Source organism: Mus caroli, chromosome 8, assembly GCF_900094665.2.
Source record: "Mus caroli chromosome 8, CAROLI_EIJ_v1.1, whole genome shotgun sequence".
NCBI classification, from domain to species: Eukaryota; Metazoa; Chordata; class Mammalia; order Rodentia; family Muridae; genus Mus; species Mus caroli.
The window spans coordinates 114,612,720-114,638,686 of NC_034577.1; the positions used below are offsets into that span (position 1 = coordinate 114,612,720).

The following is a 25,967-nucleotide window of genomic DNA, read 5'->3' on the forward strand; positions in this document are numbered from 1 at the left end:
CTTCTCTTCAGACAGGGTTTCTCTGGGTAGCTCTGGCCATCCTAGAACTCATCTGTAGACCAGGCTAGCCTCAAATTCAGAAGTCTGTCAGCCTCTGCTTCCTGAGTACTGGGATTAAAGGTCACACCTTTAATCCTTTAAAGGTAGTGACCCAAGCCTTCAGAAGTTTCTAAGGCTAGCTTTAAACTTGCTCTGTAGCCTAAGCTGGTCTTGATTTTTTTAATTCTCCTGCCTCTGCCTCTCAAGCAGTTGGATTCCACGCCCATGCCGTAGAGCCCAAGGTGTTTTATGTTTCTTATAACATGTCACACTTCCACTTAGCTGCAAAAATGAGCTCCAGAGAGGAAGGACAAGACAGCACTACCTTTCTGCCTGAGTCTTTAGAAATCTATCTTATGGAAGGAGGAGGGTGTCTCCTGAGGACAGAGTCAGCTGACCTCCCTGGCTTTCAGGTCTGAATAGAAAAGGAGCAGTCTAGGTGTGGGGCCTTAGCTAGACTGAGCCTTTGGGTTGGCATATGAGAGAGCACCCAGAGGTGTTGAGTCTAGGGTGGCTGTGCAGCATTCAGCTGCTCTGCTGCCTTCTCAGCCGTTAAGCCAGAAGCTCTTCCTCATCTTCTCAGCCTTTTTAGAGATGAAAAAGCTTGGCTAAGAAAGCTGTTGGGTTTGAATTTCTAAAGAGGAAGTGTGTTTATGTTTGTAATGCTGGGGCTTCTGGTGTGTTAGATAAGCATTCTACTTACTTAACTGCCTACCTAAGTGATACTCCCAGCCTTAGAAGTCACCCCTCAAGACAGAGTCTCTCTGTATACCCCTGGCTGTCCTGGAACTCACTCTGTAGACCAGGCTGGCCTCGAACTCAGACCTGCCTCCTTCTGAGTCTCCCAGCACTGCCTCCGGGTGCTGGAATTAAAGGTGTGTGCCATCAGACCTGGTATTTTTTTTTACAATTTTCTTAAATGTGTGTTTGATGTGAGTCTGTACATGATCTCATGTGTGTATGACACATATGTGCAGAGGCCAGCTGTCATTGTCAGGAGGCTCTCTCTATTGCTATCCACTCTATCTATCTATCTATCCATCCATTCATCATCTGTTTACATAACTATCTGTCCACCCATCCATCCACCTACCATCTGTTTACATAACTATCCTTCTATCTTACTATCTGCCAATCATCTATCTAAATATCTGTCTGTCATCTGTCAGTCATCATCTATCATCTGTCTGTCAGTCTGTCTGTCTGTCTGTCTGCCATCTCTCTCTCTGAGATAGGATTTCCCTATGTAGCCCTGGACTCACTATATAGACCAGGCTGGCCTTGGACTCACAGAGATCCTCCTGCCTCTGCCTCACTTGCTTCATCTTATTTACTTGGAGACAGAGTCTCTCACTGACCCTGGAGCTCATTCAGCAAGAACAGCTGGCCCAGAATTGGAGGGATCACCGCATTTCCCTTCCCAAGCGCTGAGATTACAGACATGTTCTGCCATGCTCCCATGCTCCGCATTTGCTCTGTGTGCTGGGGAATCCCTCCTCAGATCCTCATGTGTCCATGGCAAGGACTTCACTTACGGAGCCATCTCTCTTGGCTTTAAGAGAGTCTTTAATAAGACACTTATCTTTAAGATAAGACACTTATCTTCTGAGTCTCCCAGCACTGCCTCCGGGTGCTGGAATTAAAGGTGTGTGCCATCAGACCTGGTATTTTTTACAATTTTCTTAAATGTGTGTTTGATGTGAGTCTGTACATGATCTCATGTGTGTCTTATCTTAAAGACAAAACAGCTCCTGTTTTGTCTTTAAGATAATCTTAAGAAGCCCAGGTTAGTCTCAAACTTGCTATGCAGCTGAGGATAAACTTTTTTTCCCTTCCTCTTTTTGAGACAGGTCTATAGCCCAGTCTCTCCTCCAGTTTAACCTCTGACCTTCCTGCCTCCACCTCCTGAGTGCCTGAATTATAGACCTGCATCGTCAAGTGTGGCTTATTTGGGCTGAACCCAGGATGTCGGTTATGCTTGGCATGTTCTTTATCAACAGAGCCACATCCCCAGCTGTAGAAGCTGTTTTTGAAACATTGCCTGAATTCAGTGTTCAGAGGCCCATGGGCAGATCAGTCCAGCTAGGAGCAGGGAGCATGGATGGAGTCTTTTTGTTTGTTTGACATAGGGTTTCTCTGTGTAGCCCTGACTGTCCTAGAACTCACTCTGTAGACCAGGCTGTCCTCAAACTCCGAGATCCATATGTCACTCATGTTCTTATGTGTTACTAACTCTCCTGGGCCTTGAGTAAGTCCTCCTTTGGGTGAGGGGGCTAAGGTCTGCTATATGCCTAATTACTCATGGGACAGGCCTACCTTCCATGGGGAGAAACTTTTAAGTGGTCATCTGACTGCTGCCTTCCAACCCGGGCAGGGTCTCTTCCTGGCCTCTGATGTCCAGCAGCTGCGGCAGGCCATCGAAGAATGCAAACAGGTGATCCTGGAGCTGCCCGAGCAGTCAGAGAAGCAGAAGGACGCTGTGGTGCGGCTGATCCACCTCCGGCTGAAGCTCCAGGAGCTGAAGGTGGGTTCAGACCTCTGACCTGCCTGGGGCACTGCATGGAGCAGGGGACAGGGAGCTGTCCTTCTGTGGTCTTTGAGAGGCTCAGGTAGGGACAGAAAAGCAGAGTGAAAGGTTAGGCTAGCTACTTCCCTGACAGTACAGCCCCTCTTAATTGTGAGGGACAGAAACCCAATCTTAGGGCCCTTAAAGGCAAAGGAAGAAACCATTGTTTTGTTAACCATTTGGGGTTGGGGGTAGGGGCTTCTAATGATGTCAGGAATCCTGTATTTTTCTATTTTATTATTATATATACGTAAGTACACTGTAGCTGTCTTCAGACACACCAGAAGAGGGCATCAGATCCCATTATAGATGGTTGTGAGCCACCATGTCGTTGCTGGAATTGAACTCAGAAGAGCAGTCAGTGCTCTTAACCTCTAAGCCATCTCTCCAGTTTCCTCCCTGCCCTCCTCTGCCCCCCTCAATCCTGTATTTGTTTTCACGGCTTTCTGTTAGTCAGCCTTCGGGCGGGCAGGCACACAGAGGTGGCAAAGATGAAGTCAGCAACTGATAGCTGTCAGGTCAATCATGACTGATTGGCCAGGCCTGGCTCACAAGCTTAGGGAACATTCACGGTGATTGGCTAGTCCTGGATTACATGTTTATCTTTGAGATCATCACAGTCATGGGTTAGTTTTGTGACTACCCACTGAAGCAAGTGTGTTGACATAATTCCTCTCTTTGAGATGCACGGCCTAGGAGGGCGATCACCTGAAGGTGTCAATGGGAGGGGACAGTGTTCCATAGATCCAAAACCCGCCAAGGCTAGGGCTAGGATGCAGGTCGGGCTTGTGTCTCTCTACGGACTCTGAGCCTCAGGGCGTTTATAGTGGAACATTCATTAGGAAATGGGTAAGAAAAATACATAGTAGTGATACATAGTAGAGAACATATTCCAAGATACAGTAGTTTAAGGACACGCAGTTGATCTAGGTGACAGCCAGAAGTGTTAGGACCCTAGGTTATCTTTTTGTTCCTCTGCTGATCCTGAAGGGAGTCCTGTGGCAAGCAGAAGGCAGAGGCAACCTCCATCCTGCTTACAGGTCCCTTGGATCTATACAGTGCCTGGATGCTAAGAGGCTGGAAAAAGTTGTCTGTGTGCCTAAGGGCTGGTGCCTCACTACAATTCTGTTGCTAATGAGAGCAGGGGAAGTGCATTGGGCTGAACCTCAAAGTCTCTGTGACAGGCAGGTCCTGGAAGGCGTGTGCTAAGGATCCTGAGTGATGGGAAGGAGCTGCTGCTTAACTCACCTATGACTTTGCCATTGCTCTTCCCCGACAGGACCCCAATGAGGAGGAACCCAACATCCGGGTTCTCCTGGAACATCGCTTCTACAAGGAGAAGAGCAAGAGCGTTAAACAGACCTGCGATAAGTGCAACACTATTATCTGGGGGCTCATCCAGACCTGGTACACCTGCACAGGTGGGCAATTCCAAGACCCGCTCCTATATACGCCCTGCTCCCAGCCATGGGTCGAGTGTAGGTGAGTTGTGTAGTGTATACTGATGACTGAGCATCACCGAGCGCCGGAGAGAAGAGGAGCAGAAGTGACCACGCCTGTTTTACCGGACCTGCATCTAGATCTGAGCTGTTTAGTGTAGTTGGTGATGAGACATGAAAGGGTTTTTAAAATTTACATCCATGGGAGTCAAATAGGTAGTTTAATTTCATTATCTACTTTACAAACACTGAAAAGCCACAAGAAGCTGGCAGCTACCATATCGGATAGTGCAGAGAGGATATTGCAGGATGATGGTACTGTTCTGTATGAGAAGCCAGGTTAGGAGATGGCATGGTATGTTGGGCAGTGCTGATAAAGGAAAATGTAAGGGAGATGATGTTAAAGGGTACAGTAGGCCCTTGGAAGTCAGGGTACAAGCTAGGAGTATATCTAAAGAGGAAGGATGTGGTATGGAGGAATTGTATGTGCAAAGGCCCTGTGGTTGATATGTGTCCACTGCCTTTGAGGAGCAGCACCACGTCTAAGGGTAGATGTAGAAGAGGTACACTCAGAGGTGACCAAGGGCATCTCTCTATGTGCAGTGAGGACTATGCGTGCTGGATACTTAGACTCTGGTTGCTAAGTCGAGCTAAAGGAAGAGGGGGTTGTCTCTGATGAAGGTTTAGGTAGGAAGTAGGTGGGGTGAGTGTTGGCTGCAGAAACAAGTGAGGAGTCAGGATGACTTCTGAGGTAGTCTCAGTCCTAGACAGATGGAGTTCTGGAAACCTCAGATGGGAAATAGGAAAAGACAGAGGTTAGGAGAGGAAATATCCAGAGACATGAGGTTTTTTGGGACTCTGAGTCACAGAGCAGTTCTGGGAGAAAGTCCTGAGTTAATATGGACACTACAGGGAAGCCAATGGTGTGTGTGTGTGTGTGTGTGTGTGTGTGTGTCTAGCAGTCCAGGTGAAGGTCCTCTTAGGCCCTGGGGATCTGTACAACTTTTGAGAGAGCCGGGTATTTCCTACTGCAGGGTGTTATTACCGCTGTCACAGCAAGTGCCTGAACCTCATCTCCAAACCATGTGTCAGCTCCAAGGTCAGTCACCAGGCTGAGTATGAGCTGAACATCTGCCCCGAGACCGGGCTGGACAGCCAGGACTATCGCTGTGCGGAGTGCCGTGCTCCCATCTCTCTGAGTGAGTGAAAAGATGAGGGTCCTCTTCCGTGCTGGGCAAGAACACAGTGCAGAACGGAGCTAGGAAAGGCTCCTGGTGGGTGTGAGAAAGCTCTACTACGGCAGCTATGTAAGGGCCTGGGCCCAGTGCAGGCCATGCACCTTGTTTCTGGGGTGTGATAAAGGAACATTATAAGCATTCCTTCAATTCTTATAGAAACAGGCCATCTCTGGCTGTTTGATGACTTGTCTAGGTCTCTCAAGGGCTGGTCTCTTATCTCTGACTACAGTGCCTTCCTGTTACCACTATCAAGGAAAGCTCACAGAGACAGGGACTAGGGGAAAACAAGGAACTGGAATACAACAATCTCGTACTTCTTTTTTAAAAAAAATCTCAGTTATTTATTTTTATGTATGTGAGTACACTGTTGGCTCTCTTCAGATATGTCAGAAGAGGTCACTGGATCCCATTACAGATGGTTGTGAGCCACCATGTAGTTGCTGGGAATTGAACTCAGGACCTCTGGGAGGGCAGTCAGTGCTCTTAACTGCTGAGCCATCTCTCCAGCCCTCCACAATCACACTCTAGAGATGGAAATTGTAATTACTATTAATTTAGGGGATCCCTTCAGGGGTTCTTTCTGTCTTACAATTCTATTGTCTCAGCCGGGCATGGTGGCGCATGCCTTTAATCCCAGCACTTGGGAGGCAGAGGCAGGCGGATTTCTGAGTTCGAGGCCAGCCTGGTCTACAGAGTGAGTTCCAGGACAGCCAGGGCTATACAGAGAAACCCTGTCTCAAAACAAAACAAAACAAAACAAAAAACAAAACAATTCTATTGTCTCATTTTGCTGGTGAGTAGACAGGGTGCTAAGACACTAGGGTGACCTAGGGCCTCATTGGGAGAACCCCTAGCACAGCTTGCTCTCTGCCACAGCCTTGGTGAGGGGAGATGGTCCATATGATGTGAGTCCTTGGCTAGGGAAGGCAGACCTTAATCAATCCCGAATGGCTACCCTGACCTTGTAACAACCTGGTCCCCACAGGAGGTGTGCCTAGTGAGGCCCGGCAGTGTGACTACACGGGCCAGTACTACTGCAGCCACTGCCACTGGAACGACCTGGCTGTCATCCCCGCAAGAGTGGTGCACAACTGGGACTTTGAGCCACGCAAGGTTGGGTTTTGGAGATAATGGTGGTTGTTGGTGGTGGGGGAGTGGAGGCTTGGAGGTGAGGGGGGCGGGGAGAAGATGGGCGTGACCAGTCCTAGCTCTGCAAAGCTGGTCACTCAGCTACCTGCCCTGCAGGTGTCCCGTTGCAGCATGCGCTACCTGGCACTGATGGTGTCTAGGCCAGTACTCCGGCTCCGGGAGATTAACCCTTTGCTGTTTAACTACGTGGAAGAGCTGGTGGAGATCCGGGTGAGGCTGGGAGCCTGGTTAGGGTCCGGATGGATCAGTCTCCTTGTGGGAGGTGTACTTCTTTCTCTTAGGTATCTGGTGGGTCAACAGTGTTAAAACCAGAGACCGTGTTAAGTTCCCTAATAATCTCATTGAGAAAGTACGGTGATGCCTCATCCCCGTGATGAGCAGTAGGGAGTTGGCGCAGGAGGGTCGCCAGTTCAAGGTCATCCTGAGCTTCATAGTCAGAGCTTGTCAGAAAGTGTGTGTGTTTGTGTGTGTGTGTGGAGAGAGAGAGAGTATTAATTTTAATTCTTTCCATCAATCAACTATTTACCTACCTACCTTACCTGCATGGGAATGTAACTCTGTTGTTAGGATGCTAGCTTGTTTGTTGTAGAATATAGCTTGTTAGAATGCTAGCCTAGATGCAGGGAATATGGGTTCAATTCCCAGCAGTCTGTGAATCTGGCGTGAGAACACACATAGCTCAGGCTGACCTTGAATTTGATAGCTAGCTGAGGTTGGTCTTAAATTCCTGATCCTCCTGCCTCTACCTCCTGAGTGTGGGATTAAAGCAAATATGTGCTGTATAAAAGTATGTACCTATATAATAGTCTATTTTCTTTAGCTCAGTAGAACCAATGTGTTATTATTTTTTTTTTGTTCGTTTGTTTTGTTTTGTTTTTCAAGACAGGGATTCTCTGTATAGCCCTGGCTGTTCTGGAACTCAGTCTGTAGACCAGGCTGGCCTTGAACTCAGAGATCTGCCTGCCTCTGCCTCCCTAGTGCTGGGACTAAAGGTGTGCGCCACCACCTCTGGGCTGAATCAAAATATTATAATATACAGTCAACATACAGAGTTGTCAGGATATTTTACTCTTTTTGTATTCTCTATGAGTTTGGATTGTAGAGTGTACTCTACACTTAGAGCCATTCAAGTGACGTTTGGGCACTTCAGCAGCTCCACATGACTGTTGGCCACTCATAGCCGGAAGAGTCAGGGCCAACAGGGCCAACATCAGATCAAGCTGTAGTTCAGGGACGAGTTGATGATGTCATGAACAAGGTGGAAAGGTCTTAGAGTCCATGTTTTAGGGGAAGAGTCTGAGGCAGCACAGGGTGAGTGGTCGAGGCCAAGGCATTGGTGAGGGATATGGTATCGACCTAGGATTTTTGCCCACTGCGTTGGGTATGACTTAGTGCTGTCCTGAGGAGGTAGGATGGGCTCATTGCTTACCTGTGGGACTGGGCTAACAAGAATGGGAGATCTCAAGAGCCCAAGTTTAATGAACCCAAGCTCCTATGCAGATCCAAAACTGACGTGTACTTGAGGTTGGATAGCCTGGCCAAATGTAGGACCATCCAGTGGAATTTAAGGGCACCTTCCCCAGTCTCTCCTGACCTTACACCCCAGCATATAAGGAAGGGGAAGCCACCCTGTGAGTGTGGCCACTATGAAGCCAGTACAGAACAGAAGCAGCTCCTTAGCCTTACAGAAGGACGAGCTGCGGTGCCACCAGTGTGCCATGGCTGATATGCCCACCTATTGTCTGAGTCCACAGAAACTGCGCCAGGACATTCTGCTCATGAAGCCATACTTCATCACCTGCAAGGAGGCCATGGAGGCGCGACTGCTGCTGCAGGTCAGACTGCTAGAGGGACCAGTCCCGGGTGGCCAGGGTGACAGTACTTCATGCTCAGATTCCTCAGATAACCCTGTAGTTCGTTGATACATTGTTACTTCTAGCCGCCCTTTGAGAGCTGTGTTCGACATTGTTACTTCTAGCCGCCCTTTGAGAGCTGTGTTCGACATTGTTACTTCTAGCCGCCCTTTGAGAGCTGTCTTCTGGGAGTGTCACATCTGTAATAAACTGCCCAATGTTCTACCCAACAACAGTGTTCTCTGAGGATCTTAGTTTTCCAAACTGAGATAAACAATTACAGTGTTTGGCCTCAGGGAGGTTGGTGGTCTAGACCTTAGCCTTCTCAGGCAGGCAGATGGAACAATATGCAATTTTTTTTGTTTGACTTTTTGAGACAAAGTTTGTGTAGCACTGACTGTCCTAGAACTCACCCTGTAGATCAGGCTGGCATTAAACTCAGAGATCTGCCTGCCTCTGCCTCCCACGCTCTAGGATTAAAACTATGCACTGCTGTGCCTGGCCAAATACAAGTTTTTTGTTTGTTTCTTTGTTTGTTTGTTTCGAGACAAGGTTTCTCTGTGTAGCCCTGGCTGTCCTGGAACTCACTCTGTAGACCAGGCTGGCCTCAGACTCAGAAATCTGCCTGCCTCTGCCTCCCGAGTGCTGGGATTAAAGGCTTGCGCTGGGATTAAGACTCACCTACTGCTTTGCTCAATAGGTGACCTAAGACAGTAGTCTAAATTATGGGAACAGTGAACAAAACAGGCCCTTAGAGAGTAGCCAGTGGGTCAGGAAAGCAAGGGAAATGGAGAGTCTGTCATGGCGTGGCTGCTGTGTGCAGAAGCAAGCAGGGCAAGGGGTGTGAAGAACCGGAAGGTTTTAAATAGACCAGGACCAGGAAGAGGCTCAGATGACAGGGGAAAGTTCTGGTGAAGGGTTGGGAGCCCTGAGCAGCCACTGTGGCTCGAGGAGCATTACAGGCGTGTGAAACGAGGTGCACGGGAGTATAGATTAAGAAATGGTGCCCTGGCCATATCTTCCCTCTGGCTTCTCCAGAATCTCAAGGTCCCTAAATGGATCCCCTATGTAACTTGTGGTTTCTACAAGGACCCTGGGCCCTGACCACAGGAGTGGCCGTGGGTGGCAAGGCGGGGACCTTGCTGTGCATTTGTGGTAACTAATACCTTCTGGGTCTTGCTTGGCAGCTCCAAGACAGACAGCATTTTGTGGAGAACGATGAGATGTACTCTATCCAGGACCTCTTGGAAGTGCACATGGGCCGCCTCAGCTGCTCGCTCACTGAGATCCACACACTATTCGCCAAGCATATCAAGCTGGACTGTGAGGTGGGTCTCCCTTGCCCCTCTGCAGTGATGGCTCCGGCTAGAGGAGACTCTAAGCTGTTCTAGCCACCAGGGCTGAGTGATTGGCCAGTGAATATATGCCTGGCCTGCGCTGGCACTTCCTTGCCAGTCATTACCCTGATTCCCCTTTCAACAGCGGTGCCAAGCCAAGGGGTTCGTCTGTGAACTCTGCAAAGAAGGGGACGTGCTCTTCCCGTTCGACAGCCACACGTCTGTGTGCAATGACTGTTCGGCTGTCTTCCACAGGTGGGTGAGGCCTGTAGCTCACTCTCGGCTAGGTGCGGAGGCTCCTCCCCACTTTCTAAGCAGAATGCCTTCCCTTGTCCTCGGCTGCAGCTGGTCTGGTGGAACCTGGCACTGCGGCCCTGAGAGAGGAGACAGACATTAGGCTTTTGCTGTCTTTCTTTCAGAGTCCTTTGCTGGAGTTAGGCCCTGGTGTCTATGTCTAAACTAAAAGTTCTATTAAGGGGCGGGGAATGTAGCCTAATATACATGAAATCTGTGTTTGATTTCAAGCACAGAATAGAGGTAGGCCTAGTGGTAAAAAACCTGTAATCTTTATTTATTTATTTTGGGCATAAGTCATAACTTACTATTTTTATTACTTATTTGTTTATTTATTTATTATATATATCATATAGCTTTCTGCCTATATGTATGCCTGCAGGCCAGAAGAGGGCATCAGATCTCATTACAGATGGTTGTGAGCCACCATGTGGTTGCTGGGAATTGAACTCAGGACCTCTGGAAGAGCAGTCAGTGCTCTTAACCTCTGAGCCATCTCTCCAGCCCTATTATTATTATTATTAAATTTTTTTTTTTTTTTTTTTGGTTTTTCGAGACAGGGTTTCTCTGTATAGTCCTGGCTGTCCTGGAACTCACTCTGTAGACCAGGCTGGCCTCGAACTCAGAAATCTGCCTGCCTCTGCCTCCCAAGTGCTGAGATTAAAGGCGTGTGCCACCACGCCCAGCTATATTAAATCTTTTTTACAGTCTAGTTTTTATCCCTCTATCAGTCTGCCCTCCGACAGTTCCTCATCCCATTCCACCCCCTCCCCTCTTCCCATCTCCAAGAGGATGCCCCTACCCGCCCACCCAGCCCGACCCCTGTAATCTTAGCACTTGAGATGCAGGAGCAGCAGGATGGAAGTTCAGTCATCCTAAGCTACATAGCAAGTTTGATGCCACCTTGGGCTACTTGAGACCCTCTCTTAAGGAAAAACAAGTTCCATTAGGAATGAGCCCTACCTGCGCTGGGCCACTGCAGCCTAACTTATCCCACAGCAGCCTCTGAAGTCCTCCTGGCCCCGAGCTGCCCACAGGCCCCACTCACTGCTTAGCTCTGTATCTACATTAAAGTTACTCTTTCTGGCCCAGTATAGGCCAGGTGAACCCAAACCTTACTACCTACCCTTCATGCTCAAATAGAAAAAAAAAAAAGATAATTAAAATCAAAGTATAAGGAGTTTGCAGAGCCATGCTACACTTTGACACACTGTTTGAGAAACAAGGGATGAAAGCTTCATAGTATTGATAAGTTATGGTCATGGCTGAATACGAGAGCTAGAGGGCTGACAAGATGGCTCATCAGGTAAAGGAGCTTGCAGCTAGGCCCAGTTACTCGAGTTCGATCTCTGCAATCCATATGGTGGAGAGAGAATCACCTCTTGCAAGTTGTTCCTGTTTTCCATAGGTATGTCACGGTATATGTGTGTACCTTGGCATGTGCAGGTACACACATCCACACATGACAAGAGCTTGGAGTCTGGGTATGAGTGCTGGTGGCCCCGCTCGTTAGGAGAAGCCAGCAGCTGCGTAACAGGCTTTGTGGAAAATCCTGCAGATGTCGATTCTGCTTCTGTCCTGTGGCGGCAGCGAGCCTCTCTGACCTTGTAGGAGGATACCGAGAGCTAGCCTAGGGAGGGAAGTCTTCTGGGCAGAACCCAGCCTGTCTTTCTAACCTCAGGGACTGTTATTATGACAACTCGACCACGTGCCCCAAGTGTGCCCGGCTCACGTTGAGGAAGCAGTCACTATTCCAGGAACCTGGTCTAGACATGGATGCCTAGAACACCAGAGGAGAACACCAGGCACCGTATCCAACCCTCCGGCTGGTGCCTGCTGGCCTTGCCCACCAGATGTGCATTCTACTCTGGAGAACCCCCCCCCCCCCCCCCCCCCCCCCCCAGTACATCCTCCGGACCTCTCCGTCTTGGGCCAGAAGGAAGTGACTAGTGGCCACCGGGACTCATTCCTCAGGTGCTTGCAGAGACTTTGAGTGTGTATGCCTGGCCGTTTATTGGGTGTGCTGCTATCGGGGGTCAAAATGCTGCCTGTGCCCCATTGTAGGACTCCTTAGGCAGAGAAGCCTGGGTGTGACTCTCCAGGAAGGTGGGGGAGTCGCTTTCTTATGGCACAGAGCCCTCCAGGCCTTTAAAACCAATCCTTCTGCACCATAGAGATGGCCTTGCTCCTGTCTAGAACGCCCTTACAACTGGTCAGAAACTTCAGAGGCCAGTCCAGTAAGACCAGAGGATGCCTCCTGACTGAGTTTTATCTCTGCTGAGGAAGATTTAGGTTCTACTCATTGGCACCCAACCCTTTTCGCACCTTGTCTCCCGAGGGATGTCCGGTTTTCTCTGACTGGGGCTGTTCACTACTGTGTCCCGTGGATCTTCCCCTGCACCCTGAGAGTTGTCATCGTCATCCTTAATCTGTCAGTCACGTGTGCTTCCCCGCCCGCTTTGTACGATAGGGAGGGAAGGGGTCTGTGGAGCATCATCTCTTGGCATATATGCCTGCTTCTGCCACAGCCTAGTCCACTTTATCCTGGTGCTCTGAGCCGGGCAGCTAGGAACCCATCCTAAAGAGGCTTAGCGTCCAGTTCCATAGGTGGATCTGTGTCCGGGGAGGAGGTTCTAGGTCAGGCGAGCCTGTCAGTTATCACTGGCCTTGGTGGCATTCGGGGGATGAAACTTTTCCACAGAGGTCACTGTACTGCTGACACAGTGCTCTGCTTGAAGATGACCAGTTGCTGGGTGTTAACGTAGGAGCCTGAGGTCAAGAGCTAGGAATATTTGCTAGACCCCAGCAGGAGGCCCACCACGGCCCATGCAGGAAGGTCCAAGTTTTGAAGGTGGGTGGGGCCTACGCCTTTCCACCTCCATGCACACACCCCACAAATCCTACGATGGAAGATGTGTGGAGACGAGGGGAATCTCACAATAATGTGGCTCCTGTCTTTCTTCCTGGGAGGCAGGAGTTGGTTGAGTCTGCCCCTTTGCTCCTTGTCTGTGAATTGCTGTTGACACACACAGCCAGTGGGCAAAGGCCAGGGCGTGTCACAACCTGGATTTCCTTCACCTTTAATGAGGCACAAGAAGGGACTTCTCAGTTGGCCAGTTGAAGCTTAGCTTACTGGCGTGTTTGGGGGAAGGTCGGACACACTGCCACCTCCTCCTCACTCCTCTTTGCCATCAGGTGGCTTTACTCATGCTGTTTTTCTGTTTCAGTTTTCCCATCTGGAAAGCGTTGAGGAGGGGGAGTTGACCTGCCTCAGGGTGAAAGGTCAGGAGTCCTTTGAGTGTGATGTGGGTCAACAGTGGCTCCCTGTCCCGCTTCCTCTTTGGCATTAAAGAGGGTCTTAAAACCAAATGCCATTTCCCACACCCCCAAATCTGTGTGTTTCCTGCCATTGTGTCACATGTCTGTCCTGAGTCCTTGGCCCTTCTTGAGCCTCCTGTGTAATCAACATCACGTTTCCGACTATAAATCACACTGTCTAAAGGAAATGTTACCAGTCTGCCATTTGTTGGGCAAAGTCTTGGGCCTTCTCTGAGAGCACACTCCAAACCTCCTTCCTCCATACTTCACTTCCACCATTGCCTTCAGGATGATGCAGATCTGGTAGAAACATGCTATGAGTCCACGGGTGGGTATGAAGAGTCTAGCCAGCAACCGAAGTCCATCTGGACGGCTGACACTTTCTGGAAGAGTATACCCAATGGTATCCATCGTGGAACCAGGCTGCCAGCAGGGAGGCCTGGTCACAACAATTGCCACTGTGGTCTTGGTCTCATTAATTACGGGATATCTAGGTTGGCGTATGGTGAATCTGGGATAAAGCAGAGTTAAATCACATACAAGCCAATGACAAGTTTAGGAAAACATCCTCGCCTTCCATAGTTCTTGGGTCTGAGTATGATGTTTGAGTGAAAATAATAGTTAGGGATTCATTGAGAGAAGCATTTAGGTTGGTGTCCGACAAGGCCCAAGCCTGTCCTGACACTGAGTCATTCCCAAGGAAGAAGACCAGTTTGGTCTTCATTTGGGTGACATGGGCTGCCCACACATGTACCCTGGGGTTTAGGTTCCAGGAACTATTTCACTTGTACTTGGCACGGACAGAATGTTGTGTGATAGGAGTCCTGTTTCTCTGGCTTCCTTAACTGCCTTATTTACTTAAATATGAGATCCTCCAGTTGTGTAACCATGGCGGATTCAGCCAGAGTTCTACTTTAACTCCTGGGGACATCATTCATCTTTATAAGCCAGATGCAAGGAAAGTGCCATTACTGCAGTTCAAGGCTTTAACTGTGCACTGAGGCCTTTAACTGAGGCTTAACCGTTGCCCTTGTGCACTGGCCTCGGAGGAGCTATAAACACTCTTCAGTGTGTCCCAGCATGGTGGTCCACCCCAGATGTCCCAACACTTGACAGGCAGAGTCAGAGGTCAGCTTGGGACACATGGTGGGACAATGCCTTAGGATTTCTCCCAAATAAGGCACCGTCAAACAATTCCAGTCTTGATGGGCTACTATGCTGGACTCTCTGCTGGAGAGAAGCCTAGGGACCAAGAGGAATGCCTTTCCCTCTGTTGGCACACTACACAGCACAGAAGACCCTGGGCTGAGATGCATGTGTCTCCGGGCACGGTTGGCGGCTGTGGTCTGCACTCTGTCCACCTTCATCTAGAAGTGGACGGGGCTCCCTTGCTTTCCGAGCTCAGTGCTTGTTTTCTTCCAGTGCTTTTACTTTAAAGTAGGCAAAACTGCCTATTTGTCCATTTTCTGGATTCCTTAATGTTAACATTTGTCCTGCTGACTTTATTTTCTCTCTTTCTCTCTCTCTCTCTCTCTCTCTCTCTCTCTCTCTCTCTCTCTCTCTCTGTGTGTGTGTGTGTGTTTTCCTTTAGAATATTTCTTTTGGAGGCTGGAGAGTTGGTTCAGCAGTTCAGAGCATTTGCTGCTCTTGCAAAGGACCTGGATTCAATTCCCAGCACCCACACAACAGCTCAAGAACATTCTAACTCCAGTCCCATTGGATCTGATGCCCTTTTCTGACTTCCGTAGGCACCAGACACAGATGTGCATATACATACATGCCAGCAAAATATGCATACACATAAAATAATAAAGTGAGCTTAAAAATATTTCTTTCCAGCCAGGTGTGATGATGCATGATTTTAGTTCTAGCACGCAGACACAGCACTTGGGAGGGAGAGGCAGACGGATCTCTGAGTTCAAGGTCAGCCTGGTCTACACAGTGAGTTCAGGACATACACCAGGGTTACACAGAGAAACCCGTGTTGAAAAAAAAAGCCAAATAAATATTTCTTTCTTTTGTTGTTTTTGTTTTGTTTGTTTGTTTGTTTTCAAGATAGGGTTTTTCTGTATAGCCCTGGCTGCCCTGGAACTCACTCTGTAGATCAGGCTAGCCTTGAACTCAGAAATCCACCTGCCTCTGCCTTCCAAGTGCTGGGATTAAAGGCATGTGCCACTACTGCCCAGCAAATGCATACTTCTTTTCATGGCCTTAATTAAACCATCAGAGGAAACTAATATTGGCATTAAGATCTTATTCACAGAGCTGGGTGTAGTGGTACATGCCTTTAATACCAGCTCTCGGGAGGTATAGGCAGGTGGATCTTTGTGAATTTGAGGCCAGTTTGGTCTGCATAGTGAGTTCCAGGACAGCCAGGGATATATTGAAAGACCCTGCATTCAAACGAACAAACAAACAAACAAAAAAACCAAGAATATCTAGTCATTCTACAGATGCAGCTCACCTGGTAAACAGCTCACTTAGCATGTCTGAGACATGGTTTTGACCTCTAGCCTGCGTAAATGGGGCATGGTAGCACATGTCTGTAATCCAACACTCCCCGCAGATGGAGGCAGTAACATCATGAGTTCAAAGTCACCTTTGGCTACATAGAGAGTCTGTGGGCAGCTTAGAGTGAATGAGACCCTGTTAAAATAAAATCCAACCAAACAAAATACAACCAAAGCTGCCTTTGCTCCTGTAAGACTCCTTGTTAATGTTCAGCTGCCAAGGCTCTTCAGGTTTTAAAGCAAATCATTGACCTACTTGAACAATGTAGGTGTGTGTATGTGTTTGAGGGTCTGTGTGGAGCCAGGGCATTTGCACATGCCAGGCAAGTATTTTGCCACCACGCTGCAACCTCATTCCTATTTGTGATGAATATCTCCAGTTTGGGTTTATCTCCTGTTAGATTCCAGCTTTGGATATTGGAAAGGAACCACACAGTTGTGATGTGTGTTCTCAGTGTGACCTGAAGGTATACTGGTGGTATGTCCCATTGCTGAAGACTTTGTGTGGTGCTTTGAATGAGAGTGACTCTATAGTATAGGCACAGACCTTTGAATGGTTGATAAGTTGATGCAACTGTTTGGGAAGGATCAGTAGGTGTGGCCTTGCTGGCAGAGACATGTCACTGGGAGTGGGCTTTGAGGTTTAAGAAGCCCAGGACAGGTTCAGTTTTTCCCATTCTGCCTCCTGCCTGGGGATCAGAATATAACCTCTCGGCTACTGCTCCAGAGCCATGCCTGCCTGCTTCCCCACTCCCTGCCATGATGGTCAGGTCTCACCCTCTGAAACTGTAAGCAAATCCCCAATTAAATGCCTGGGTTTTGGAATTTTATCCCAGCAATAAGATGGTAAGTAAGACACCTAAGGTGGCATCTATACTTTTTCATTGCTTTTAAAAAATATTTATTACTTTATTTTATGTATATGAGTAGTACACTATAGCTGTCTTAAGGCGCACCAGAAGAGGGCACCCGGTCCCATTACAGATGGTTGTGAGCCACCATGTGGTTGCTGGGANTTGAACTCAGGACCTCTGGAAGAACAGTCAGTGCTCTTAACCAGTGAGCCATCTCTCCAGCCCTTGTTTGTTTGTTTGTTTTTACTTTTTCATTGCTGTACCACTTTATAGAACAACTTTGGCCAGGTGTGGTGGTGCATGTCTTTAATGTCAACACGTGGGAGGCAGAGGCAGGCAGATCTCTGAATTCAAGGCTAGCCTGGTGTATATAATGAGTTCCAGGAGAACCAAGGCTCCATAGTGAGATGGTGTCTTGGGGGTGTGTGTGGGGAAATAAGAGTGAGATTTATTTAGGCTTAGGCTTTTAACAGATTTGACCAGTAGTCCTTGACTCTACTGATTCTGGGCCTGTGGTGGGAAAAGCATTACAAAGGTGGAAGCAGTGGAGAACACTATCTCGTGGTAAAGAGCCGGCAAAGGACTGGGACCATGGAATACCTTCAGAAGCATGTCCTCAGGAACCTCCTTCCTCCTGCTGGGCTCCACTTACTAAGCTTTCCACCACTTTGAAAGGCAGCCTCCCTACCTGAGGGCCGAACACACGAACTTTTGGGTACATTTCATGTTCAAACATAGCAGGTGTGTTTGGGGGTTTCTTCTCCATTAAGATTACTATTCAGGGGCTGGAGAGATGGCTCAGAGGTTAAGAGCACTGTCCAGAGGTCCTGAGTTCAATTTCCAGCACCCACATGGATGACACCTAATGTAATAAGATCTGGTGCCCTCTTCTAGCCTGCATGATACATGCAGCCAGTACGCTGTATACACAATAAATAAATAAATAAATAAATAAATAAATAAATAAATAAATCTTTAAAAAAAGAATACTATGTATCTTTTTGTTGTTAGTATCAGACTTGAAGAGACTCTGGGACTATTGAAATATCCACTTTCTGCTGTACCGTCTGCCAGTTCTAGCATCCACTGATAATTTTTGCTTAACTCAAGTATAACTGTGAAATGGCGATTCATTCTATCTGCATTTATGAGTTGATGTTTTAGTACAAACTTTTTCTGATGTTCCTTCCTGGTCTCTCCTGCTGACTCATGCTGAGACTAAGGCGCCTGGCTGTCTCTGCTAGGTAATGCCACCGCTGCTGGCTCGTGTTTGCTATCCCAACTCTACCAAACTAGACTGGTGTATCTGTAAAGGGTTTAGGAGTAAATAGAGCTGCGCGGTTAACCTGTCAACTAAACTGCCAATTTCTAGACAACATAGGAGTTGCTCCCAAGAACCATTTCTAAACAGGTCCACTTCCCCCATATCCTTTCTTTTCCACTACCTCTAGTGGATGATGGGCTTCAAAAAGAGGTTAAAGCTTTTTAAAAACCATCATTAAGCCAGGCAATGGTGGTGCACGCCTTTAATCCCAGCACTTGGGAGGCAGAGGCAGGCGGATTTCTGAGTTCAAGGCCAGCCTGGTCTACAGAGTGAGTTCCAGGACAGCCAGGGCTACTGAGAAACCCTGTCTCCAAAAAACAAAAAACAAAAAACAAACAAACAAACAAACAAAAAACAACAATAATCATTAAAAATAAACTTTAAAAAAATTAAAGTTCAGATTGTTGAGCAGGTTCTCTTTGTGATCACTGATAAAATGAACATGCCTGAGTAATAAAACTTCATTGGTTTAAAAATATTTTATTATAAATGTAAGAAAAGAGAAAATCGGGCTGGTGAGATGGCTCAGTGGGTAAGAGCACCCGACTGCTCTTCCAAAGGTCCGAAGTTCAAATCCCAGCAACCACATGGTGGCTCACAACCACCCGTAATGAGATCTGATGCCCTCTTCTGGTGTGTCTGAAGACAGCTACAGTGTACTTACATATAATAAATAAATAAATAAATAAATAAATCTTTAAAAAAAAAAAGAAAAGAGAAAATCATGAAACTAGATAGATAGTTCATATTGTATTTGATAATCATATTGTATTTGATATTGTATTCTGACTTGGGCTTCAGTGAGCTGCTGCCAAGCCTCCTGACCTTTGTCCTCTGACCACCATTGTATGCCAAGGCCCAGCTGCAGAAATAAATAATGTGAGTTCTGAAATATCAGATGTTTGGGTTCTAGTTTTACTGTTTCATCTGTGAAAACAGTTGCTCACTAGCGCGTAAGTATGGCTGAGAGCAGCGGTATGAGCAAGTCATGACTGTGAAGCCAGGGCATTTGTTCCCTGGAAGGTTTCATCCATACATTAGAAGGGAACTGGGTTGGCTCGACAGCTCAGCAGGTAAAGGTTCTTTCTGCCAAGCCTGACATCTGAGTCCCATACCCCAGAATGGTAGGAGAGAAATGACTCCCACAAGTTCTCCAGCCTACAAACTCATCCACACAAAAAGGAAGACAGAATAAAAGCAAATAAAAAAAAAAATGGCAGGTAACATGTTCAGGTCAACTGAAAATGGAGTTGTAAATATGACAAATACTGTCTTCCCAGAAATCTCACATCTGTTTTCAAATTCCTCTATCAAATTGTAAAGCAAGGCTACACAGTTTTGTTCTTCCCCGGACTGTGTTTAGCCAGTGTCTGGAAACCCACTAAACAGTGTGTCTTAACTTGACTTACTATTATTTCATGTAGAGTGCATATCATTTCATATTATAATTGGAAACACTATATCAATAAATTGGATTTCATACTGAAGATACATGTTTAACTCATTTGAATGAATAATTAGATCCACTAAAATATTAACACTGTATGTCAGGGATTTTTGTTTTGTTTTTGACGACATGATTTCTCTGTATAGCCCTAGTTATCCTGGAATACACTCTACACCAACCAGGCTGGCTTCAAACTCAAGAGATCCAAAAGACTCTGCCTGCCGAGTGCTGGGATTAAAGGTGTGTGCCACCACTGTCCAGCTTGGGGGTGGGGGCAGGTATGCCATTTTTTTATTGTCAAATTCTTGCACAATTTATTTTTTAAAATTAATTTATCTATTATATATAAGTACACTGTAGTTGTCTACAGACGCCCCAGAAGAGGGCATCAGATCTCATTACGGATGGTTGTGAGCCACCATGTGGTTGTTGGGATTTGAACCCATAATCTTCAGAAGAGCAGTTGGTGCTCTTAACCACTGAGCCATCTTTCCAGCCCAATCTACCTGCTTTTAAGACAGGGTCTCATTGTACAGGCCTGCCTGTCCAGAACGTTCTCCACGTCAGAGATTCACTCACTTGCCTTTGCTTCCCAAGTGCTGGGATTAAAGGTGTGCATCATGCACCTCCCTTACTCTCTTGCCTCTCTCTTACCTCTTGCCCTTTTGCTCCTCCTCTCCCCATTCCCTTCCCTCCTCTCTCCATGTGGCCATGGCCGGCCTCTACTTCTCTCTGCCTTTCTCTTCCTCTACTACCCTCTTAACTCCCCTCCCCATGCCCTAAATAAACTCTATTCTATAATATATATATATATATATATATATAAATACACACACACACACACACACACACANATATATATATATATATATATATATATATATATATATCATCACCATACTTGGCAAGTTGTCTGGTGCCCACAGACATCAGAAGAGGGCATCAGGTCCCATGGATTTATGGTTACAGATGTTTGTGAACTGTCATGTAGGTGCTGGAAATCAAATCCAGGTCGTTGGGTAGAGTTCTTAACTCTGCAGCTCTCATGAATTCTGTTTTTGATACCACGAACAACTTGAGAACAATGACAAGAATCATAAAATCTCTTCAACATTTGGTCTTGACAAAGTCATTTTACTCTGAAAGGGACATGATATCACCATAGGCAGAATAAACACTGGAGCTGCCAGCATAGCCCTGGATGGCTTGGAATCTGCTTGTGTAGACCAGGCTGTTATCAAATCACAAAGATCCATTTGTTTCTGACTCATGAGCACTGGGATTAAAGTTGTTCACCACCGCACCCACTCATCTCATTTTGGGGGGACCAGTTCTCTCATTGGGCTGGAGCCTACTGGGTAGGCTGGTCCCTGGGATCTGCCTACTTACACTTCCTTACGACTGGCATTACAAGTGAGTGTCACAACTGCCTTTAAGAAACTGTGTCCGGGTGTTTTGCTTGCACATATGTATGTGTGCCACAGGTGTGCCTGATACCGTTGGAGACCAGAAGGCATTAGATTTCGTGGACCTGGAGTTACAGAAGGTTGTAAACCACCGTGTGGATGCTTGGAACTGAGGAGCAAGGGCTCTTTTTTTTTTTTTTTTTTTTTTTTTAAGTTATTTTCTTTATGTATGAGTACACTGTCACTCCTTTCAGACACACCAGAAGAGGGCATCAGATCCTATTACAGGTGGCTGTGAGCCACCATGTGGTTGCTGGGACTTGAACTTAGGACTTCTGGAAGAGCAGCTGGTGCTCTTAACCTCTGAGCCATCTCACCAGCCCAAGCAAGCGCTCTTATTGCTGAGCTCTCTCTGTAGTCCTGCCTCCCGGACCGGAAATGAGTTCTGGGTATTAAATTCTAGACCTTATGTTTGCATAGCAAGCATTTTACCAACTGAGCTATCCCTCCAACTTTTAATACATGTTAATGCCAACAATATGATACTTACACAGTGGTTCTTAACCTTCCTAATGCTCCAACTATTTAATATAGTTCTTCATGTTGTGATGGCACCTCAACCATAAAATTATTTTGCTGCTATTTCATAATTGTAATTTTTCTGTTATGAACAGTAAATGTCTGATAAGCAACCTCTGTGACAGGGTCATTTAACTCATAAAGGGGTTGGAAGCTACAGGTTTGCTCTTAGGTAACAAAATGGAAGCAGTAGCAGCAGCAGCAGCAGCAAGGTTTCCAGGATGTCAACACCTGGAGATGGAGGGTCTTAGCTGCCTCTCACCTACTGTAGTCACTTTTGTTTTGGCTTTACCTCAAAGTCCGGTTACATACTGACACACCCTAAGATGGTTGCTTTGAACAGCTGCCTTTCCTCTCACAGCTCCTAGAACAGCTTGTTCCATTGATTGTTGTTAGAACTTTGAATTTTCGTTCATCATTAGGGCTGTTGTGGGTAAGGAGCTGGAAGCTACTTTGACTGTTAAAAGGCTACTACTATGCAGGTACTGGTACAGTTACAATATAACTGGTGTTCTATTGTCCATCCCCCATTTGATACATATCTCTGCCTATCTCTATATAGTGGTAAGGCAGAGACCGTTGGTTTCATTTTTCCTTGAGTATTAGCTAAAAGTTTATACAAAATAAACCTTTCTCTCTCTCTCTCTCTCTCTTCCTTCCTTCCTTTCTTTAAAAAAAAATGGCTACTTCTAACAGCTGTTCTGTGGCAAGCACATGCGGTTGAAAAGTTGCCTCTTTTCTCCTTGTCACCATCTCCCACTCCAGCGCGGTATGGTGAGGCGGGAGGGGTGCCTCGGCACATCCCTTTCCCTGAGTTATCAGCCACTGGACAGGTATAATGTAGAACAGTTTATTTGGGGGCATGGGAAGGGAGTTGAGAAGGGAGTAGAGGCAGAGAAAAAGAGAAAAGAGAAGAGGAGAGGAGAGGCCGGCCAGGAACACGTGGAGAGGAGGAAGGAGGGAGGAGTAGGGGAGAGAGGGAGAAAGGGGTCAGGAAGAGAAGAAAGAGGAGGGGAGAAGGGGCAGAGAGAGCGAAGACGTGGGGGTGGGATGGGAGTAGGGGTCCGGGTTGGGAGGGAACAGACCCTTTTATAGCAAGCCAGGCCTACTTAGCTGTTGCTAGGTAACCGTTGGGCGGAGCATAGAAGGACTGCTAACACTATGGGCGACAATGGTCTTCTCCCGGGCATCTGTTCCTTTGAAACGTAGTCATAGCAGCCTAATGATATCCTTGCAGAATCTGAGTACACGCAGATGCCACGCGTGTCGTGGACAGCCCCACTGTCCAGAAACTGGTTCATCCTGAACACCCACACCTCCCTAGTTCCGAGTCCAAATTGCTAGTCCGCACAACTGCAGGCAAATCAAAACTGAGGTGACTCTATATACCAACCAAGTGCTCTCCTGCAGAGCAATGCCACAGGCCCCTCACATTGCTCCAGACCGTCCCGTCGCTCCCTGCGCATCCGCAGGAATAAAAATTTTGTTAAGTAAAATTAAACAAGGGTCTATGACGTGAACAATGAGACAAGTCGTGCACCAAATAACAGTTCCTTTGTTCACGATAGGTCTCGAAGCACATCTAGTCTGAATGTAAAATACCGGGAGCACCTCCAACCGGTAGTACCGGTACCCTCAACCAGGGAGAAGTAGCCTCAAAATTTAATTACGTGAGCCGCTTTACCCCAAGGACCCACCCAAGCCATTGGTGTCGTTGACAATGCAAAATTTGAAATACGTCTAAAGGCCCTTGGTGTCTAGGTCAAGTTGGCCGCGGACCATCAGCCATCAGCCGTCAGGCAGCGCGAAACGACACTCGGGTTCAGGATCTTAAGGAACACGGCCGCGAACCGGACACCTAGAGAGAAGTCGAGCGGATGCGGCGGCGGGCTGCGCACGCGCGCCCCCAGGGGCGTGGCGCACTATGATCCGCCTGCTGCGCGTGCGCGCGCCCAGGGGGCGGCGCGAGGTCAGGGCCGGGGGATGTTACTGCGGCTGGTGGGGGCGGCGGGCAGTCGAGCCCTGGCCTGGCCTTTCTCCAAGCTGTGGCGATGTGGCGGATGCGCAGGGAGCGGCGGGACGGTCTGGAGCAGCGTGAGGGCCTGTGGCATTGCTCTGCAGGTGAGCAGGGCAGCGCTGGGGCCACGGGTTCCGGGCGGCGTGGCGGGGGCCGCGCTGGGCGTCGCGGTGACGTCATCGGCCTGCGGCTGGGCCGGGCGCAGCGTCTTCCCGATTTCTGTCTCCGACTACGCTAGTGTCTACCTACTACTGATCGGAACACTTGAGCGGGGTAGCCTTTATTCATCAAGGAGGCGTAAGTCTCCATACTAAGCAGAGAAAGATGGCCACCATGGAATTCCCGCCACTGATGCTTCATTTTTTAGATAGTTTGGCCTTACTAGATATTTTATCACCCCTCACAGGGTGTACATCTGCCAGTAGTAAGGAGGCTCACCACGGCGAAAGGGAATATCCATGCAGATTATCCATCTTCAAATAAATGTGTGTTACCATCACAGGGGCCATACAGCCGTTCTTCCTCAATTCATTTTTGGTTTTGTTCCCTCTTAATATGACAGTAGTGTGGTGTAACCTTCCATGAACAAATGTCCATTTACCCCAGGTAGAGCACTCACGATAGGCCAAAATGATTCCATTCCTCTAGCTTTGTGAACCAGTGAGCTTATTGGAATTAAATATGGCCGCACCGGGGAAGGGTTACTTAACAGGAGTGACTCAAAAGAAGTTTCATCCATGAAAGGCTCACATACAGGTCACAACGCAAGGCGAACCTGCATTCCTGGGGCTTCCTGCAGAACCTACAGTCACTACCACTGAAGAGGCTCCCTCCCCTCAGCAGTTCTTTCCTGCCTGTAGAACTCTGGGGCTGGGGCCTGTGGATTTTTTAAGCTCCTGAGCATAAGGTTTATGGGGCTTCTTGAGGCTTAAGAGCTTCCCTCTCTGCAGGGGGGAATCTTTGGGTTTGGAGGAGGTAGCTGCACAGTGGGTCGGGAAAATGCCCTCGGGTTTGTTTCTAGTGCTGTGCGTTGCACAGTCATTTCAGGTCATGTCGCACATCCTGTTCCAGTGGGTGACCTGTTGAAGATCAGCCATATAGTGATTGTTATAGACAGTTCTGAGTTGCTGTGGGCCTGTGTCTTTGTGAAAGAAGTACATTGGATGGCCTTTGACTTGGTTGGGTGGCTTTTCATGGCGAGACATCATAGTGCCCACTCACTCTAGACAGAGCACTGGTAACAGACCAAAGAAAGGTGCTGTGTGACACTGCTCTTAGGGAACAAACATTTACCCATGGCAGATAGGGAGCGGGCAACAGACCACAGTAGAGTCCATCTGGTGAGCTGGTGAGTTTTAGTGGAGTTACAGAAATGACTCCAACAGCTGCATCACCAGCACCCATGGGATGGCAGACAGCTCAGGAAAGCTGGAAACAGTACGCTGCTCGTTCAGCAGGTTAGAGAGTGACCATTCCTAGAGCCTGTTCAGGCAGCTCAGTGTCTGCTTCACCCAGGTTGCCAGGCGACTCTCCACTTCTCAGGCAGCTGGGCACTTATCAGAGTCTGTCTTCACTGTGGTTTGTTTTGTGAGAGTGACTTTTTTTTTTTTTTTTTTTTTTTTTTTTTTTTTTTTGAGACAGGGTTTCTCTGTATATCCCTGGCTGTCCTGGAACTCACTTTGTAGACCAGGCTGGCCTCGAACTCAGAAATCCGCTGCCTCCCAAGTGCTGGGATTAAAGGCGTGCGCCACCACTGCCCAGCAACTCTCAGCAGTCTTGCTGCTGGTATATTTTCGAGAGGGAAGGGCCACTGGTCCATTTCCGGGATTTTCTGAAACTATTTTGAGTTGTTTGCATTGTATCTTTTGGAGGATTCCTGTAGGATTGACTGTTGTGCTCCCAGAGAATGCTTGGACATTCCCGCCCAAGTCTCCTTTAGTGAATCACTGAGTTTATTGGGACTGCTTAAAGGAGCATGGGCCATCCAGAGGCAGCTGTATCACTGAAAACCCTACCCTAATGTGGGCTGCACTGGAGGGGGGCTCCTCTCTGAACAGCTGTTTTAGCATTTGTAACTTTGGTAGTGGCTTTGTGGATCTTGTAGCTTTGAGCTTCCTCAGCCTCTCATTAGGGACCTTCCCTGTGTGGCAGAACTGTGGCTGACTCTTTCCTATTTCTCTATCAGAAAAATTTATTATTGATACCTTGTTGGTGAGGCGATATGGTGTGAACAAGTCAGGCAAGAACTGCTCTCGTGGCTTTTGTCCTTTGAAGGCTTTGTGATCTGTGGGCTGAGAGGTTCCCTTAAACCCTGGAAGGCAGTAGCAGTCGATCAGCTGTCTAGTTATAAGCTAGATCTCAAGAATCAGACTTCAAGAGAAGCCTGTGTTGTCAAGTCTTTCGTGTGATTTTTCTCTTATTTCAAGACAGGGTCTTATTCTGTGACCCTGGCTGTCCTGGAATTTGCTGTGCAGACTAGGTTAGCCTTGAATTCATGGATCGGTCTAGCTCTTACCAGGGTTATGGGATTAAAGGCCTCCATGTGATCATTTTTATTCCATAGTCTGTCTGGAACAATGAGCAAGTAATGGCATGTG

The 25,967-nt window shown here is 47.6% G+C and overlaps 2 protein-coding genes across 6 annotated transcripts in view; both read left to right on the forward strand.

The window, feature by feature from the left end:
• The window catches only part of Def8 (differentially expressed in FDCP 8 homolog), a 24,800-nt gene extending 7,292 nt beyond the window's left edge, over positions 1–17,508 (forward strand). For 3 of the 5 annotated variants that reach the window (XM_021170017.2, XM_021170019.2, XM_029480790.1), the window contains exons 4-12: positions 2,414–2,563; positions 3,885–4,026; positions 5,079–5,243; positions 6,268–6,395; positions 6,528–6,641; positions 8,186–8,266; positions 9,472–9,612; positions 9,767–9,876; positions 11,597–13,421. In XM_021170017.2, the coding sequence (XP_021025676.1) occupies positions 2,414–2,563; positions 3,885–4,026; positions 5,079–5,243; positions 6,268–6,395; positions 6,528–6,641; positions 8,186–8,266; positions 9,472–9,612; positions 9,767–9,876; positions 11,597–11,699 (1,134 nt within the window). In that variant the 3' untranslated portion in view covers positions 11,700–13,421. Of the gene's footprint in view, positions 1–2,413; positions 2,564–3,884; positions 4,027–5,078; positions 5,244–6,267; positions 6,396–6,527; positions 6,642–8,185; positions 8,267–9,471; positions 9,613–9,766; positions 9,877–11,596; positions 13,422–14,824; positions 14,841–17,105 lie in introns of those variants that run through there. The other 2 variants (XM_029480787.1, XM_029480788.1) reach the window with 2 other exon arrangements.
• Positions 17,509–23,283: 5,775 nt separating this feature from the next.
• LOC110299828 (AFG3-like protein 1) overlaps positions 23,284–25,967 on the forward strand; it is a 26,363-nt gene continuing 23,679 nt past the window's right edge. Inside the window, exon 1 of the mRNA XM_021169715.2 lies at positions 23,284–23,474. Coding sequence (XP_021025374.1) covers positions 23,337–23,474 — 138 coding nt within the window. The 5' untranslated portion in view covers positions 23,284–23,336. The remainder of the gene's footprint in view (positions 23,475–25,967) is intronic.